We start from the raw sequence: 18,531 nt of genomic DNA, 5'->3' as shown, positions 1-18,531 counted from the left end.
CATAATAAAGTTTATTGTTTTAATGTGTTTGAACCTACAAATCCAACGACTATATTATATTTAGAAATTCTTATGAAATGTGAGTCATGATTATCGAGATCGCGCTAGCCGAGCTTAATACTTCCTGTGATTCAGTCAACTCTCGGCCTTTGTCAAGTTTGTTTTGTTGATTTTCGGCTCGGTCTTTCAACACCTGGGTGGCAGTGCCAGAACTTGGTCTTGGTTGTTGTTGGGCTGTGGGCGAGCACCACCAGAATGGCCGACGGATCGAATACACCAAGCAAGGAACCAGCTCAACGTCCTCCAGACCAGACCACCACCGGAAATGCGGCTACCCGATTCGGCTTGGAGGATCACGAGGCTACTCAGCAGGATGCCCGGGTGACAACACTGCGGCAAGCGGAAGAGCGACGTGGTTCCATGGTGCCTCCCGATAAGCGGGCGATGTCCATGAAGATCTCGCAAGCGCGAATAAACACTTTAAAGGATCCGAATCGGCCTGGCGCTTATTCTGGTGAAGCGGCAACACCACCACCAAAGCCTTTGGTTAACATTTCGTCGCGGAACTCTTTGGTGAGAGGTGTGGCGCCAGATCTTCCACCCAAGCCTCAGCGCTCCTCCGATACCGACGCCGATATTGAATCTTCCGATGTGGATAAACAACCGAAAAAGAGGAAATCGGAGAAACAAATAAGTGATACTTCATCTTCGTCATCGGAGGAAACACTGACGAAACAACCAGAGAAACCCGTTCCAACTGCTGCTCCATCGGCGCCTCCTCCTCCGCAACCTCAGCTTCAAGAGAAGTCCATTGACTTTGCGCCCAAGGAAGCTGAGCCCATTGCCCCGCCGACGCAGAGACCGGAGGATGTACCCTTGCCACCGCCCATGATGTCGTCCGTGCCGACTGATGGCAGCCAAGACGATGTGCAGAGCTTAAACAGCAAGTTGACCAACACCGACATCACTTTTCACCCATCCAAGGTATTCGCCTCGAAGGGAACCAACACTTCCGGCATGATCTACTCCGACGAGGAAAATGAGCAGGTGGAAGAGGAATTCCCAAGGCTACCGGATCAGTTCTCCGCCGGCGATCTGGACACTTTGTTCCAACTGGCCTGTAGGGAGGTGAAGAAGGCTGGTGCCATCGCTCTTGCGGAAAACGAAAAGAGCCAGGAGTACACCACCAAAAAGCACACGAACGACATCGTCACTCCCACTGACAACATTGTCGAGGAGACCTTCATTAGGGCCATCAGCTCACGGTATCCCGATCACCAGTAAGTAGGGGATACTTAGAGGAAGTTTTATAAAAATTGTTTTTTTTTAATGTGGATTGTATATTATTACCCATGCAGGTTTATTGCCGAAGAGAGAGTTTCAAAGTCGGAGACTGGTATGGTGACCCTGACAGATGACCCCACCTGGATAATCGATCCCATTGATGGCACCATGAACTATGTCCACCACTTTCCATACTACTGCATCTCCGTGGCCTATTTGGTAAATCAGGAGACGCAGTTTGGTATTATCTATAATCCGCCCATGAAGAATATGTACACGGCTCAACTGGGGAAGGGTGCTCAAATGAACGGTGAGATTATTAGGACCACTGGCCAGAAGAACCTCTCCGCGGCCATGGTTCTGCAGGAGTACAGTTCGGGCAGCAATGAGGCGCGTAACCAGGTGGCCATCGAGAATGCTCAGCGACTGGTAAAGAAGACCCATGCGTAAGTATTTCCAATTTAGAGAGTCTAGTCAGATTTAAGATATACCAACTATTACTGTTTCATTGCAGGCTGCGTTCCATTGGATCCTCCGCCATGGGCTTGGCAATGGTTGCCTCCGGAGTGGCGGATGCCTATTACAACTTTGGGTTGCACGTTTGGGATATGGCAGCAGGAGCTTTGATAGTCAAGGAGGCTGGAGGAGTGGTGATGGATCCGGACGGAGATGAACTGGATATAATGTCCCGTCGCTGCCTCGCTGCCTCTTCTGGGTACCTTGCTCTCGATTTGGGTAACTACCTCGAGCAGAATTATCCTTCTCCACGCGATGACGAGCCGCGTTCCGTGAACCCGAATGAGTACGGACCTGCTCCGGAAACCAGGGATTTTACCAGCCAGACGGACTTCCCCGATTCGGATACACCAGAAACCACTGACACCGAAATGGCCAGCGAAAAACCTGCGACGACTGCTAACTGACCACTAGGAAGGCTAGCTAAAAATTGGATTTTCAAATTTTAGTTGTTTAATAAACTGACAATGCATGGTTTTCCTAAGTTTTAAAATTAAGTTGAGTTTTGTTTGTACCAATTAAAGTTATCTTTTAGGCAGCCATGAATTATCATTCTAATGCTACGTATAGATATATTTTGCATACGCTAGATGATTTTTTCATATTTTCCATATCGATATGGCATCCCATTTGTATGTTATTATTTCCAAAATTGTTTATTGTAAGTCTTTAATATGTGGAAGTTCTTCGGTACATGGTTGTTCACAAAGGTATGTTTTAGTATACGTAGGATTGAAGTTTGCGGCAATTATATGGTCGATTAAGTTATAAATAAAAGACCAATAAGGGTCCTCACAAATTTTTAGTTTAATATCAAAAGTCTACGAAAATCGACAAGGATTACTAAAGAATGTAATTATACCCGTTACTCGTAGAGTAAAAGGGTATACTAGATTCGTTGAAAAGTATGTAACAGGCAGAAGGAAGCGTTTCCGACCATATAAAGTATATATATTCTTGATCAGGATCAATAGCCGAGTCGATCTGGACATGTCCGTCTGTCCGTCCGTCTGTCTGTCCGTCTGTCCGTCTGTCTGTCCGTCCGTATGAACGTCGAGATCTCAGGAACTACAAAAGCTAGAAAGTTGAGATTAGGCATACAGACTCCAGGGACATAGACGCAGCGCAAGTTTGTCGATTCATGTTGCCACGCCCACTCTAACGCCCACAAACCGCCTAAAACTGCCACGCCCACACTTTTGAAAAAGGTTTTGATATTTTTTCATTTTTGTATTAGTCTTGTAAATTTCTATCGATTTGCCAAACAACTTTTTGCCACGCCCAATATAACGCCCACAAACCGCCAAAAACTGGCACGCCCACACTTTTGAAAAATGTTTTGATATTTTTTCATTTTTGTATTAGTCTTGTAAATTTTTATCGATTTCCCAAAAAACTTTTTGCCACGCCCACTCTAACGCCCACAAACCGCCAAAAACTCTCCTTTGCACTTCCACTAGCTGAGTAACGGGTATCAGATAGTCGGGGAACTCGACTATAGCGTTCTCTCTTGTTTTTAACTAAAACCACGGTACATTGTCCAATCAGAAATATTTTTGGTATTTTATTAGTATTTTCCCGAGCTTTATTGGAACAATTTAACGGTCGCGAGCCTTGGTCACTTTGCCCATTGTAGTATAATTTAATTAATACTTGCAACTTTTGATTTGTTAGCGGCTCATTGTCAATCCAGAGTCAATCACAGAGAGAGCACCATTGGAAAATGTCACACAACGTGGACGTGGAAAAGTGCTTAGAGGTGGCCAGCAACCTGGTTTCGGAAGCTGGAAGGGTAGTAGCAGTGGAAAAACCCTCAATGGGAGGCTCACGGAATTTTCCTTCTTCTCGGTATATTTTTCAGCTCATCGCTCGGAACAATGAGCAGCGACAGGACTTCGTATGCAAGAGCAATGACATCGACTTGGTGACCCAAACAGATAAGGATGTGGAGCAGCTGCTGATGGACGGCATTCGTCGCCACTTTCCGGAGCACAAGTAAGATTCGTGCAGATTTTCCGGCTAGCTTTTCGACTATGCGAGTTACAGGTTCATCGGCGAGGAGGAAAGTAGCGGGGAGGAGGGTGTCAAGAAGCTGACCGATGACCCCACCTGGATCATTGATCCCGTGGACGGCACCATGAACTTTGTGCACGCCTTTCCCCACTCTTGCATCTCCGTTGGTCTGAAGGTGAACAAGGTCACGGAGCTGGGCCTGGTTTACAATCCCATCCTGGAGCAGCGTTTCACTGCGAGACGAGGGCATGGAGCTTTCTACAACGGGCGCAGGATACATGTGAGCGGTCAGAAGGAACTGGGAAAAGCGCTGGTCACCAGTGAATTCGGAACCACTCGGGACGAGGTCAAGATGAAGGTCGTGCATGAAAACTTCGAGAAGATGGCCAAAAGGGCGCATGGGTAAGTGATTACTTTCATGGAAGAATATTTCATTTGTTTCAATGTACTTCAGCTTACGCGTCCTTGGCTCGGCCGCCCTCAATATGTCGATGGTTGCTCTGGGAGCCGCCGATGCCAATTATGAATTTGGAATTCACGCCTGGGATGTGTGTGCCGGAGACTTGATTGTCCGGGAGGCAGGAGGAGTGGTCATCGATCCAACTGGCGGCGAATTCGACATCATGTCGCGGAGGGTCCTGGCGGCAGCCACACCAGAGTTGGCCCAAGAGATCTCTAAGGTGCTAACGCAGTTTCATCCCCTACCTCGCGATGATTAAGTACCGGCGTTTGAGGTACCTATAAATAAGTCGAAATGGGACTTAACTAACCAAAAGCATTTTAAATATACCGACCATGTACCTAACAGCGGAATTGACTACGAATAGTCATGGATATTCCAAATAAAAACGATTGTTTAATGTAAAAACTTATAGCTGTTGCGAATTTCCATGCTCATTTTAGTGTTTTAAAAACAAATTTGGCAAATCATTTAGGAGATTTCTGGAACAGCAATTTTTTTTCTTATTTCATATCTTTTGAAATAGTTTCTTACCCGCTGATAAGCCTTCCTACTTTTCCATTACTTTATCAAATCATTTAAAGACGTTTGTTTGTTTGTTTTTCTGTAATTTTATTACAATCTGCGTATGTATTTCGCTTTCTAATTAGTTTTTGCAGTATTCTTATCGTCTTTTGTTATTTGGTTTTCCGGCCTAGTGTTATGTATATGGTGTTTTGTTCTATTTTTTATTTTTGTTTTAGGTTTTCAGTAAAGCGAGCTGGCCTCGTATCTGATATCTATATGCCCTATACTGCACACCATCAAATAATTTGCCGTAGTACGGGGCATTGCAAGGTCGAGACTGCCGACTCATCTTCGATGTGTTCAGATTGGGCATTGGTATGGATCAATAAACAACTAAGCAATGTCTTGCATATTGATATATGATTTCTGTATACATCTGGTTGGATCTTTGCACTGTATTCGAGTTGAGCGATTAGTGGACATTAGCCATTATCGTAGGAAGTTGGCCTTCTTAATGCGCTGTAACTTCTGACCTTTCGTATTTCTGCTGTAGTTGCTGAGTATTTTGGACTGTCGGTAAGACCATTTAAAATTTGACACATCATTGAAAAATGTAATCAAAGCTACGGTAGGTAAAAAATTGTATCTATATATTTATTATATATATGTATATAATAGTTAGTTATAAGTTAATAATGTTATTAAAAATCTGTTGCTCCTGTTCTCGTTTTTAATGCTACATTCACAAGGTTCCATTATGCGCACTGGTTTACAAAATTAACACAGAGATTTCTTGGGTATGTGCAGGGATCGAAAATATATAAGTGGATGTGATAGAGGAGAACTCTTTGAGGATCGGGAGAAAGAATTGCTACAGCATTGTAAATTGCGTGTCTTCTAATACATTGCGAATTATCTATAAATTTATGTATATAGATCTATGTTGATTTTGATATTCTAGTTCAATAAGCAAAAGGTACACATGGAGCATAATACGGCAGCCACAAGATTGATTGCAGCTGCCTCTACATTTAATATTTTCCTTTGTCACACTAATAAAATTTACAAAATTTTCTATATAAATTCAACAATCAATGAAGAGCTTTTTAGATAAGAATCCTTTTGATTTTTACATACATTTAGTTAATATATAGATCGATTTTAATGTTTATATTCATATATTTTGTTCGTCCATCTGTCGGGTTTTCCTCGTTTGTTTCCATGTAAACTTAACACACAAATTTAGCACCAATCTATTCAAAAATTGATCAAACAATTTGATTGTTCCGAGTTTTACAAATGAAGCCTTAAAGCACTTAACTTAGACGGTCTCTAACCCAATTATCTTAATCGTACAATGTCTAATGTCTGATCTTAAGTAAGAAACTGAACACTTTCAATGGAGGTGGCCGTCGTCGAAGATCTGGTAATGATCATCCGACAACCAAGTGGGCAGATGGGTTTAAAATAATCAAGTCGGATCGAGTTAAAGGTAAAAATTAATTTAAATTTATTTACACGCAGATACAATAAACGCATCGAACTTCAATTTGAAATGTTTAAAACTAAGCATATCAACTTGAATATTTATATAACATATTATGTCAAATGGGATCTCCAACTACTGCAAGCGAACGTTGTGGGTCTTTTTGCTTTTTGACTACGCTATTTCCGTATTGCTAGCCGTAACGTACACATATTCGATATCGGTTATAGTAGTTAATATTATTTTAAAAAACCAGTATTAATCGAACTTTAACGCTCGCTCTTCAGTCGAGTTCTAAATAGATGCCTAGGATGGCCAGCTGGCCAATGGTGAATTTTGATGCATTCGTTTCTCCATTTTGGTTGGGATTTTGCGGGGAATTGATGCTGTGATGCCTAGAGTGGAGCTGGATGAGTCAACAATGAAATAAATAATTTATGTTTGCGCATGGATATGTTCAGCGGGGAGTCCTAGTCGCTCTAACACTGCTAGTAATAGTAATATGCATATATGCTTAGTGAGCTATCTCTCCAGTAATGCTGAGTAGACGTTTATCTGATCTCCGGCCCTCCCACTTCGATCTATAGCTACGTTGCTTAAGCCTACAAGTGGTAGAATATTCTTTTGTTTTTATTGCGGTTTGCTTGCACGACCCTGGAATCGCGGGAATCGCCCCACACATGCCCCACATCCTACAGCTCATCGTCGGCCTTCGGGATGTCGAAGATCTCAGCGAAGAGGGGCGGCAGGCGCAGCTTGGTCCAGTTCATCCGCAGCCAGTCTAGGTGTGAGAAGTGCTTGGCACCCAAGGATCTCAGCTCGGGTACCTTGGCTTCCAGCGCCGGCATCAGTTGCAGTGCCTGCGGGGATCCTGCCCGCGATCGCAGGATTTGTACGCGCAGCGCCTCGGCCACCAGTTCCCTGGCCCTGCCGATCACCTTGGGCTCGCTGAGTCCAGCTCGATCCGAGGCCAGCAGCACCATGGCCGAGAAGAGTCCGATCTCGGTGTCACTCAGCCCGTAGGCGTTCAGGGTGTTGGCAAAGTTCAGCAAGGCGTTGACAAAGTCAGACTAAAAAAAGCCATGCTAAAAACGCATGTTTTCATAAATGTGTGCTTGCTGAACTCACATCGTATAGTATCTCGAGCTGCTGGCGCGTCAGGTAGGCACCATCGTCCAGTGTCAATGTCGCCTCATTGATCAACCTGGCCACATGGGTCAACCAGACCTCGAAGAAGCCCAGCTTGATGAGTATAAGCTGGTCATCTTGGGTGAAATCACAGAAGCCAGGTACGCGTTTCGCAAACTCCACAATCCGCTGAACGCCAGGCGTCACTCTGGCCGAGAACTGTTGCCACAGCCAAATCTTCTGGAACTCCAGACTCTCCGCCACTGTGCTGGCAATCTGTGGTAGTGGGGGAATTAGTATTCGGGACCTCCTCAACCAATTCAGAACATCTGTGGCTTGCTTACTTACCCCATTCTGTGGCACCGTAACAGGACGACGCATGAGTTCCCTGGTCAGTTCCTCCGTGTAGGAGCAGTTGAGGCGGTGCGCCTGCGACACGCACATGATGACATCGTAGACGGTGAGCTCGTTTGCCGTTCCCGCCAGTCCGTCGTGGCACATGCCCACCTGGTGGGCATCCGTCCCCATGCCCGCCATACCCGCCATGCCCACCATGCTGCCTCCCACCAGTTGCTGGTGTCCGCCCACAACAACAACGCCGACGCTCACGCCGCTGCCACCGCTGGCATTACCGCTGCTACTGTTGTTGTTATTATTGTTATTGTTATTGGCACTATTGCAACCGCCCAGCTCCGATGGCGAGGAGGCGATCGAACACATTTGTGGCGTTTGTGGAGTACTCGGGGTCTTCACTCGTACGCCGCTTACATGCGGTTGCTGTTGCAGTTGCTGCTGTTGCTGCTGCTGTTGCTGTTGCTGGTTTTGCTGTTGCTGTAGAAGATGCTGTTGATGTTGCTGCTGCAGGTGACTCGGGTGCAGTGTGCTGCTGGTGGTCTCATCCACATTGAGGGAGGCAGGAGCTCCAGCGGCGGCGGAGGAGACAGCCGCTCCGTTCAGCTCACGGGAACGCTTGGGAACGCGACCATAACGTACAGCTGCATGGGTAAAGTATATTGAAAAAAGGGGTAATGAGTTACTTAGTTATTCGGACCATTACAAATCGAAAATCCCCACAGTAAGTTTTGTATCTGAACAGACAAGCTGCTGTATGTACCTACAATTTTAATGACTTCTCTGATTGTCCGGAAGCCGGAAATTCTGCAGAGGTCGATTTATACATACAAGTACGAACAACTATTTTTTAAAGTATGCATATGTTTTAATTTTAACATTTTTTAATAATTTAATATTTTGCGGGGCTTAATAGAGTCGCTAAAAAGGTGTAGCAGGTAGAAGAAAACGTTTCTCACCCTAAAAGGTTTGACCCATAAAAGGTAGAAAGTTAAGATAATACAGAGAGAGAGACGTAGACGCTGTGCAGGTATGTATCAGAGATTGCCACGCCCCTTCTTACGCCCTCATTTTTAAAGATATTTTGGTTCTAGACATTTTATTAAATTGACTAGTGTATTCCATCTCCTTTTACATCTATACATAAGTAAGACTTACATTTATTTCTGTCCATCCAAAAAGTATGCTATGAATGGCATTTTACATTCCATTTATATTTCCAAGAAATGATGATGCGCACGGTCATGTTTACCCATTAAAATAGTGCGTATTTGTTCATGGCTTGTATCTTATTAGTCACCTGACTATTTAAATTCAAAAACACGGTCCCTAAAATATACGCGATTATCATATCATATCATATCCCACATCAAGTGATGTTAAATTCTTTGCATTTAGTTGGGAAAGTGAAAAACTGGCACACGCATAAATCTTAGAAATGCGTCACACACTTGTACATACTTTCGGGTATCTTCCAAGCAAATACCAACATATCTGCTCTATCGACTAGAAAATTTGCGTGTCCTACAAGTTGTTTGCTTGGTCTGTCGAAATGCGATACATTCTGTCTGGGGAAAATAATTAATTTCAATTTTTCGTTTAGCGTTTGAAGTCTTCATTAGCCATAAGGTTGTTTCGTCATTTCTTGAATATCTTGAATGTCGTGTATTTGTGTATTTGAAATTACAAAATGTGAGACGATTTCGCTTTGTGCAACCGAAGACAGCACATATTTTATTAATTAAAATCGCATTTGGCTGCACAAAAAGCCAACCAAACAGATAGATAGACAGACTAAAAAAGAAACAGACGCAGCTGCTCCAGTTGCCGGCTTTCAATGCTCACTTTATCAGTGGGACATTGACCCACTGCGCTCAATATGAAAACGTAGGCAAGTGATTTCGTTGTTTTTCCTCTTGCCTTATTTGAGTTTATGTGCGGCTATTTCCTCGGCTCTGCCGACTTGGGCTGTTACTGCGTGTTGTTGTGGTCTGGCGGTAGCCGCCGCCGGCGGTTTCCACACAAACAATCACAACACTAATGACGAAAGCCCCTCGCTGCTCTTACTATGCGTCAGCATATCGGACTGACAACATCGTAAGACACCATCAAATAAAGTAACACAAAATACGCTCAGAGTAAAGCAAAAGTGAAAGAAACTTCGCATGCATTGCGCATACGCGGCGTGGACAGGCGATGCCGGAAAACTCTTTTGCACGCAAAGCATCACCAGCATATGTAGGGGAAAAAATAACAATCTAGCCGAGTGAAAGATGGCCAACACACTGACCCATTTATGGCCCACCAAAACATGGCAGCTGCGATGGTGCTTAGGGTCAGAAAGGTCGTTGGCACTGCACAGGGAGACATTTCTGCTCATTAATTTCTTAGCATTTCGCGAAGATTTCATTGGGCAAATACATGTTTATGCTTGTTAACTATTAATATTTAAACATTTTTTAACTTATAAGCCAGATAATTAAGAGTTTGACTACTTTGCAGAAAGGAGGATTACTTATCATTATATAAGTCAAGTATGATACAAGTTGTTAACTTATTTATTTTATTTATTTATTGATTGGTGAGTCTAGTCCTGAAAATATTTACCCTATCAAAATTTGATGAGCTAATCCCGGAATGGCTGACCTATTTTGGTGATAGTCTTAGCAGCTCTGGAAGACCCTGAGCCGTAACTTCCCTGACCCTAGTGGGGCAGCAACATGATCCCATTACGACCGTCGCCAGACGAGTTTTAAGTACCAGCCTTGTGGCGCTCGTAACTCTGGGTTTCTAGGTTCGCATTGTGCCAGAGTCACGCTTTTCACCGCCCACCGCAGAGCGTTGATCGTAAATTGTCTCGTTGGCGTTAATTGTCACAGCTCGTAAATTAATTATGGCATAATTCGCCACACACTATGATAATAGGACCCTCATGTAGAATTGGACATTGGGTTTTGAGGCTGTCGGCAGCTTCGATACGGCGCTAATTGCTTATGGCGGCCACTTGGCGTTCTTGCTCTGTTTGTTCTAAGGTGTTTTCAATTAGCGACCGAGGGTCTCGAAACATTGATTTGCAGGTGAATTCGGCAAGGTTTCAAGTCGTCGCGAGTGTGTCCGTAATGGAATTGGAGTCTCCATGCTTGCGGAATTGGGAACACACAAAGCAGCAAAGTCCCCAACATAATACCCCATCATTATTTATTCAATCGACCTGGACCTGGACCTCGGCACCTCCACTCGCACGTCACCTGTCACCACCCACGGAGCGGCGCACATTCAGGACAGGTCAACACCATCCATTACACACGCCTCGGGGCAAGTTGGGGAGTTGGGCAGCCCAAGCCCACATAAATAAGCGGAGCATTGCTGCTGGCCTAAGCTCTAACTTTTTTCCCAGCTAAAAGCATCTTAAGTGATTTAGTGCAGCCAAATGACAAGCATGAAAGCATCAGGGAAGTGGGGGAAAAGCGGAGCAGCGAAGTGGGGATCCAGAAGAGAGCGGAAAAACTCGTTTAGGCCAGATTTCCAGTGTGAAATGCACCTGGGAAAGACACATTGTACTCCTTTTAAGTTCCACGAAAAGTTGAATATATTTTTGTACACCGTATGAGATGTTTAGGAAAAAGAAAACATATTTTATAATGCTACCTAAGCTAGTAGGCCGATTTGAAAGTGCAATGTTTATTTATTAGCGTATTTTTTCTCAACAAAATGTTTTTAAAATTAAGTATAAGTATCGTTTAAAAATAATGTTGCTGCATTGAACAAACGGGCAGTTTTCTATATAACGCCGAGTACTGCAACAATTTGTTCAGTGCATAAAGTTGGGTGAGGGGTTTTTTGCTAAGCCGCGCTCCGCACTTCTGGTTGTAGCAAAAAATTTGGGTCACCGAGATCTGAGGCAGCAGAAGTGCGAGCAGAGGCAGTGGCAGCGGCCGCTGCAGCGTCGCTTCGTAAAGTGCCCAAAAGTTGCCACATTTGGCTGGATTCTGTTTTTTGTCGTTCGTGCCCCAACTTTTGGTCGCTTTTGGTCTTTCGACGCTTAGCCGGCCGAGCCGGGCCATTAGCATGCGAAGGGGGCCAAATTGCCAACTGCCAACTGCCAACAGGCAACATCCAACTGCCAAAGCTCCCCCACGCCGTAGTAACACATGCACAGACACAGATATGTACGTACATATGTTCATAAGCATATATAGTTGATGCTTTTCGGCTTTATCGTGCGCATGAATGGCCTCCCCCGCGCCGCCCCCTTTCCCCCATTCCCCATTACCCATTCCCCCTTCCCCCACCGCCCATCCGATGACCTCGTTTGAGGTCGTTCGTTCACCTGTCGCTGCTGGCTGCACTTAATGCACCTTACACTCTCTACATTTGCATGACTTCCCGGGCGAGCCAGAGTGTGTGCGCGTGTACTATGTGTGTTTACCCAGTTACGAAATTGTCCAAAATGCTGCGGCTTACTGCCGGGTGAAAGTTTGTTGTTTGCTTGCTGTGCCACAGAGCAAAGCTAAAGGGGCCAGCCGTTGGAATAGCCTATGTTCAGCTCAACTTTAATAGTATATTTCGTTTTGTAAAAAGGGTTTGCACTCCTTTTTCCGCGACGTGTACGAAGGTAGGTTTTTACTGATGAAACTACTTTTGTTTCCTTTCATATGCAGCTGGGTGTGCCAGTCAGCGAGTGTGTTTGCCAGTGTGTGCCGCTCTATGTGGAACAGCTAAAATTGTTAGTTGCGTGCTAAATTTGTTTCTTTTCTCAGCCGGCGGTGGCAACAGCAACAACTCGAACGCAGCAACCGCCCACACGCCCCAACCAACAACAACAACAGCAACAGGAACAACAACAAAAGCAGCAATAATAGTAGGAGCAACAATAACAATGAACTGCAAAATTGTGTCAAGCAATTTGCGTAAATTATCGCCATGTTGTTGGATTTTTGCCTATTCGCTGACTATTCATGAGTGCAATTGCAGTTTAATGACCGTTCAAATTAACTTTGCCTCACTTCGATTTGCCATGACACATATTTATTTGATTTAATTTTGCCCCGATTGCAGTTGGTCCACAAGTAATTTCCTTTACTATTTACAATAAGTCCCAAAAGTTGCCATCGGTATTAAAGAAAGCAGCTCAAGTACTATGTTATTGCACTCGATGCTGATACAATATTAATCGGGGTTCATAAGTTTTCATAAAATATAAAAATGCTCTTTAATACCTAAAAAGGCCATGTCTTAGTCCTGGTTAGCTGGACAGTTTATGACTTTATAGGAATAATCGCATAAGTTCTTCTCCCGATCGAACCATTTTCCCAGCTCACAGAGTCCCAAAACGGCGCAACTTCCATAGCAGGTGTAAAAATTTCGACAGTGATACGGATGAGGGATACTCTTTTCTTGAAATTGGCATGTCACATCATTGGCACAAGGCCCAGGAGGTTCTGACGTTGTAGTTGTGCTAGTAGTGGACGGTGTGGTGGGCGCAGGCGTTGTAGTGTTTACTGAACAAGTGCCATCAAATCTTGGGCATTGACCCAGCACACACTTTTTTGAGGAAAGGTCGAAAATCAAACCCTGAGGGCATTTCACCTTCTCGTAGGAACCATCGCCACAAATGTAGTAACCGGAGCAATCTTCGCAGTCCGGAATTAAATCGTTCACCAAATGACCCGAGCAGATGCAACTTTCATCTGCACTGTAGATAAAATACTGTCCAGAAGTGAAATAATCACTGAGGATGCAGAGTCCTCCCAAGAAGATCAGAGCTGCAAAGTGTGTCCTTATGATCTGCATTTATATTAACAGAAGCCTGCTAGTGCTCACCCAACTTCATGCTTTCAGCAATCTTTCAGAATCGCAACTAAAACTTTACGGTTTAACAATGCCGATTTATAGACATTTTTTAGTTACATAATGGCTGGTCAAACAGTTCCATTGTTGCCTTTTATTTACCTTGCAATTGACCCAATCCCATTGTCCATTCCATCCGGTATGTCCATCTTACACCCCCACTTCCATTCCACTACAGATAACGCGCAGTCTTCGTTTATTTTATAACCAATCATCGCTAATGATATCGATCTGAATTAAATCCAAACAAGTCGATGGATAAGAAAATCATCATATGTATAGCACGTGTTCGCACATTTACGTTTTTGGGGCAGGGCAAACAGTCAGAATATGAATAAAAAATCGAGCGAGAAATCAAAGGCAGCCATATATGCAAATTTTGAACTGACCTACTCCCATAAGAAAATCAAATAAAGCCAAGCGAAGCGATACGAACCGATACGATACGATACGATACGATACGATACGATACGAAACGAAACAAAACTATACCACTAACCGAAACGAGTCGGACGGAGAACGCCAAAAAGATCAAAATCCCAAAGTGCTGGCAAATATTTATGGAAATCCTTAGCGGAGGGCATCGATCTCGAGTCAATCACATTTTCGAACAGCGGGAGGTTGACAGATTCCAATGGCAAATTGCGGGCAATTAGCGGGGATTTGGAGAAAGGCTTTCCACACAGTGTAAATGGAACCACTTTCGGGGGAATAATTTCATCTCTTTCTTTCTCTTTCCCATTCACATGCTCATCCGAGTTGCTGACCCGCCTTCAAATACTCCAGACCTCCGATTCTGATTCTGATTCCCTATCCACACGGACCACTCACATACATATATATGTACATACGTATACATAATTCACTTAAGCGCGTTCAACGAAGCGAGATGAATGACCTCAATTTGAATAGTTGTCCATATAGCCAAAGTTCCCCTCTCGGAATTTCGGGTGCCATTTAAATCAACAAAGCCACCGCCTACTTTTCTGTCTTTTTTTGACAATCTCTTCTTTTACGTTCTGTTTTCACGTTGATTGCATTCTTGTAAAATTATTCAAATGCTCCACAATTTTCGGGGCCAGTTTTCTCTCATAAAGCTGGGGAATCGAGGTTATAATTATCGTGCTGAAAAGGAGTGGCTGCCCCGACGCCTTCTTCATCCATCGTTATAACGATATGACCAGCACCATCGCCATCGCCATCACCATCGTCATCGTCATCGTCATCATCATTGCCACCATCGTCGTTGTCGCAGTCGTTGCCGCTGGCATCGTTTTTCTTTTTTATCTATTTGACACAATTCTCTGGGCAAAGTTGAGCTCCACCTCCACCGCGCCCCGGCTCGGATTTTTGTTTAGTGACACAGTTTATACGACGTTCTCTTTTCTCTATTTTTTGTTTTGACTACCTAATTAGATAAAAACGGAGAGTCTTGGGTGGTTGGACTCTCGCTATAGATAGAGTGGCTATATCGAAGAAATGAGAGAAAATAAACCCCTAATGGGCAGAGGTTTAGATAAATTGCCAGCGACAAGACTTCATCAGAAATCTGTAATAACTGGCGCGCTTCACGTCCGGCCATAAACATTTCAATTAGCCAGCAGCTTAGCGTAGATTATCGACAGCGGAGTGCCAACTTCCAAAAATATCGGTACACCGAAAGAAATATGTTTTAATAAACTTTTCATTTCGTTTCACACCCGGATTTTCAAGAACTGTATGAGTTGCGTCGTTTAACTCAAAAAATAGTTTCTATTCTGCAGTGTAAGATTTGACAATATTTATATCACTAAGAGCGTTTTAAAACTGCTCTTAACATTTCACAAATCAGATTACGAGAATATTTAAAATTAAAGGGAAAAGAATAAAAAGCGTGAAACTGCGAAAGTAATAAACATTTTTTTGCGGTGTAGACTCGGCGGAATTACCACATCATTAAGAGTATTTTGAACTTGCTCGAATAAGCATTTTCTTAAACCGCATTTATGGGATGCAGCGTCAGAATCGAAAATGAATTTCAGCCTCGCATTAGGCATGCACAATTAAAAATTAAAGCGGTCGAAATTAAAAGTTTAACTGCCGGAAGCATCTTTAACTTGATGCCGCAAGCGGGCAAACAAGTCGAATGAGCAATGCCGCTGAATTATCGCCGCGAGACGTGCGAATTCGAGGGGTCTTATCAAATATTTGTACTGAAATGTGTGGCTAAATTAAAAAAATAAAAAACAAAATAGAAAGCAAAACAAGGCAGACGGTCAAAAATAGTAGCAAGAGGACGAAAATCAAATAAAATAGAAGAGGAAAAATAGCTTTTGATGCTCCACATTGATAAGCTGCGAGCGCATTAGCAATTAGCAAATTAAATGCCAGCCCAGCGAACGCGCGTTTGTGCTATAAATGTTTCAATGAACTAAAAAAGCCTTCGGATCCCATCCATCTATCTATCTGGTCGAGGGAACCTTAATGAACAGAGCAAACAATTAAATTAGCCAAGAGGCAACACGTCAGGCCGAAGACAAAAATGCTTTTCGACAGGGCAAAACTAGAACGCCGCCACATTTGTGAAATGCCAAACACACTCGCATCACCACAAATACTTGAATAGAGCCGAGATACAGATACAAATACAGATACATTCCGCAGATGAGATCAACGCTCCCAACAGATCCGTCGATCGCCGATTGCCGGGTGATCGATCGTTAGGGCAGCTGCTGCCAGTCAGGCAGCCAGTCCAATCCAATCCAATCCACCCCGTGATTGATTGAATTAATAATACGAATTAACAGCGCCAAGTAGGTAAGATCAGTGTTCGCGGGCCAAGTCGAACGGTGGGCGTTTAGGGGGCGCTTTTATCTGCTTTTATCTTCAGAAGCTGCCAAAGTGTCTGAAGCTATCAAAACAACGGTGCGATATGGATCACAATAGTGGATAATAACTATGAGGTATGTGTATTGCTCCTGAACAGCAGAAGCTGTGACCATTAATTGGGACAACATGCTGCTCAACCCACTGAACATATCTTAGAGAAGAGCTCTATACTTGTAAAATGTGTAGATCTTTTTGAAATGGAAATGAATGCAATGAAATAGACGTATTATACACGTATTGTAATTCAACTTAACATTATCTGAGATATGGGACAGATAAGATATCTATCGATTAGTGTCCTAAGTTTTCCCTCAAGTTGCTAATTCCATGTAAGGCCCATCAAATTTCCATCGAATCTCGGCATAATCAGATCCCGCCGAGCGGCATTGATATCATCAGCTTCCTGTCCGACTTGACGGCCCCTACTTCTGTCTCAGCATAATAAGATCAACATCAGATCCGTCACCATATTGTCAATAAAAGTCAACAAGAGTCGTTGTCTTCATTATGAGGAGCACTCTCGCACAGATACTCCATATACTCGTACGTACAAAAACACACTCATATGAAGACAGACGATCAATGACCGCGACGTAGAGTTGGTTCCCCTGGTCCCCCGATTCCACGATCCCCTGCGCTCCCGGATCCCGATGCCCGACCGAATCCCCTATGCTCCCCCGATCCTTTCGGGGCACTGGCCACTGGCCACCGGCCACAGGCCACTGGCTATGGGGAAATCGGGAATCGCGAATCGGGAATGGGCTCCAGTGCGTTGAACTATAAACGTCGTTCTTTGGCGTTGCTGTGGTTCTTGTTGTTACTGTTGCTGTTGCTGCTGTTGTTATTGCTGGGGCATTTCATTCTTGACTTTTTGCCGAGCGCTGTTTGGCAACGTCATCGTCATCAGCAGGCGATTACGAGCGTCATCATTTTGAGAGTCTGGCCTGGAGTTTGCCCGGCCAGCTTGTTTTGCAATATCATAATCAGAAGCCCCTCCGATTCCCGTTTCTCCACTATCTGTGCTCATTTAGCAATTCGGATTCGGTGCAACGAACGTGAGTCTCGATTCTTTCGCTTTTTGTGGTTGTTTTCGGTGAGTTGTTGGGACTCCCTATCTGGATCTTTTGCTCAAGTTACTCTCTTTTGCACTGTGAACAATGTCTTTTGTGATATATTTTCTTTTAAACATTTTAAGTTGATATACATTTAATATTGTACGACCTCCATTTGCTTTTGAATATTTAAAAATAGGAAGATCTTTATATATGTAATTAACTCTTATCTCTTTTACCAAACTCCAAGTTTTTCTCTACGTGTCGATCGATCAGCTGTGTTCGCTTGATGTTGCTGCTGCCGCCTTGAGGTCGATCCCTTTGTGGGCTTTGCTCCGCTTGCGGATTGCTATCAAAATGCAGAGCTGTCGGTGCTTCACCCTTTGCAGTCGCCTTGCCGCCGTCTGTCCGCTCACCCCGCTCCCCCCTCTGCCCTACTCGCACTCCGCCCTCCCCCGCTGCCCAGTCCGTCCGCCCGTAAAGTGTCAATGCACTTGTTCTTGTTTCAACCGTGCAGCGCGTGTGTGTGCCTTTGTGTTTCTCTGTTTGTGCGACTGCGACTGCGAGATTATGTGATTGTGTTTGCCGGCGCAGTGCGTGTGTGCTTCAGTGCGTCGTCTTCGCCTCCCGCTGTTTGGCCTGGCCCCTCTTGCCCCTCCTCCTAGCACAAGCCGCCGGGCCAAATTTCCCACACCACCTTCCTTTTGCCTTGGGCACCTAGGTTGCTCAATCCTTTTTGCTTTCCGTTTTTCAAGCACTGAAAAGTTTGCACTCAGAAAAGTTTGCAGACTAATCGTGACGAATTTTTAAGATTGTATATAATATTGTTTATTATATTTAAGTAAAATTGTACTATTGAAAATATAGAATATAGAAAATAGCATATATCTATGTTATTCTGGATCTCTAGAAATAGCGCGTTATATGTATGTATGACCTTTATCTAAGAAATCAAACCATATTTAAAGATTTACACACTATAACGATTCGATTAATTATTATTATTAGCTTCATTT

The 18,531-nt window shown here is 43.9% G+C and overlaps 4 protein-coding genes across 5 annotated transcripts in view; 2 read left to right on the top strand and 2 right to left on the bottom strand.

The window, feature by feature from the left end:
* The first annotated feature begins 125 nt into the window (after window positions 1-125).
* LOC122617149 lies at window positions 126-2,293 on the top strand. The gene is made up of 3 exons (XM_043792871.1): window positions 126-1,280; window positions 1,359-1,730; window positions 1,799-2,293. The coding sequence occupies exons 1-3, from the start codon at window positions 256-258 to the stop codon at window positions 2,205-2,207; spliced, it is 1,806 nt and encodes a 601-aa protein (XP_043648806.1). The 5' UTR covers window positions 126-255; the 3' UTR covers window positions 2,208-2,293.
* A 1,150-nt stretch (window positions 2,294-3,443) lies between these two features.
* LOC122617151 (inositol monophosphatase 1) lies at window positions 3,444-4,685 on the top strand. The gene is made up of 4 exons (XM_043792874.1): window positions 3,444-3,592; window positions 3,662-3,795; window positions 3,847-4,215; window positions 4,268-4,685. The coding sequence occupies exons 1-4, from the start codon at window positions 3,524-3,526 to the stop codon at window positions 4,530-4,532; spliced, it is 837 nt and encodes a 278-aa protein (XP_043648809.1). The 5' UTR covers window positions 3,444-3,523; the 3' UTR covers window positions 4,533-4,685.
* A 191-nt stretch (window positions 4,686-4,876) lies between these two features.
* LOC122617147 (ecdysone-induced protein 78C) overlaps window positions 4,877-18,531 on the bottom strand; it is a 33,738-nt gene continuing 20,083 nt past the window's right edge. Inside the window, exons 4-6 of the mRNA XM_043792869.1 lie at window positions 7,743-8,389; window positions 7,395-7,670; window positions 4,877-7,336 (exon numbers count right to left, since the gene is read on the bottom strand). Of these exons, the coding sequence (XP_043648804.1) occupies window positions 6,959-7,336; window positions 7,395-7,670; window positions 7,743-8,389 (1,301 nt within the window). The 3' untranslated portion in view covers window positions 4,877-6,958. The remainder of the gene's footprint in view (window positions 7,337-7,394; window positions 7,671-7,742; window positions 8,390-18,531) is intronic.
* LOC122617152 (probable endochitinase) lies at window positions 12,766-14,942 on the bottom strand. 2 transcript variants are annotated; one of them, XM_043792876.1, is made up of 2 exons: window positions 13,569-14,942; window positions 12,766-13,510 (listed from the first exon to the last, which is right to left on the bottom strand). In XM_043792876.1, exons 1-2 carry the CDS (start codon window positions 13,576-13,578, stop codon window positions 12,981-12,983), a joined length of 540 nt encoding a protein of 179 aa, XP_043648811.1. In that variant the 5' UTR covers window positions 13,579-14,942; the 3' UTR covers window positions 12,766-12,980. The 2 variants fall into 2 exon arrangements, with proteins under 2 accessions (XP_043648811.1, XP_043648810.1); XM_043792875.1 differs by having other exon boundaries at window positions 12,766-13,826; window positions 13,891-14,942.

Source organism: Drosophila teissieri, chromosome 3L, assembly GCF_016746235.2.
Source record: "Drosophila teissieri strain GT53w chromosome 3L, Prin_Dtei_1.1, whole genome shotgun sequence".
Lineage (NCBI taxonomy): Eukaryota > Metazoa > Arthropoda > Insecta > Diptera > Drosophilidae > Drosophila > Drosophila teissieri.
Note: the sequence above shows the minus strand (reverse complement) of the source record. Positions and strands in the feature narration are given on the sequence as shown.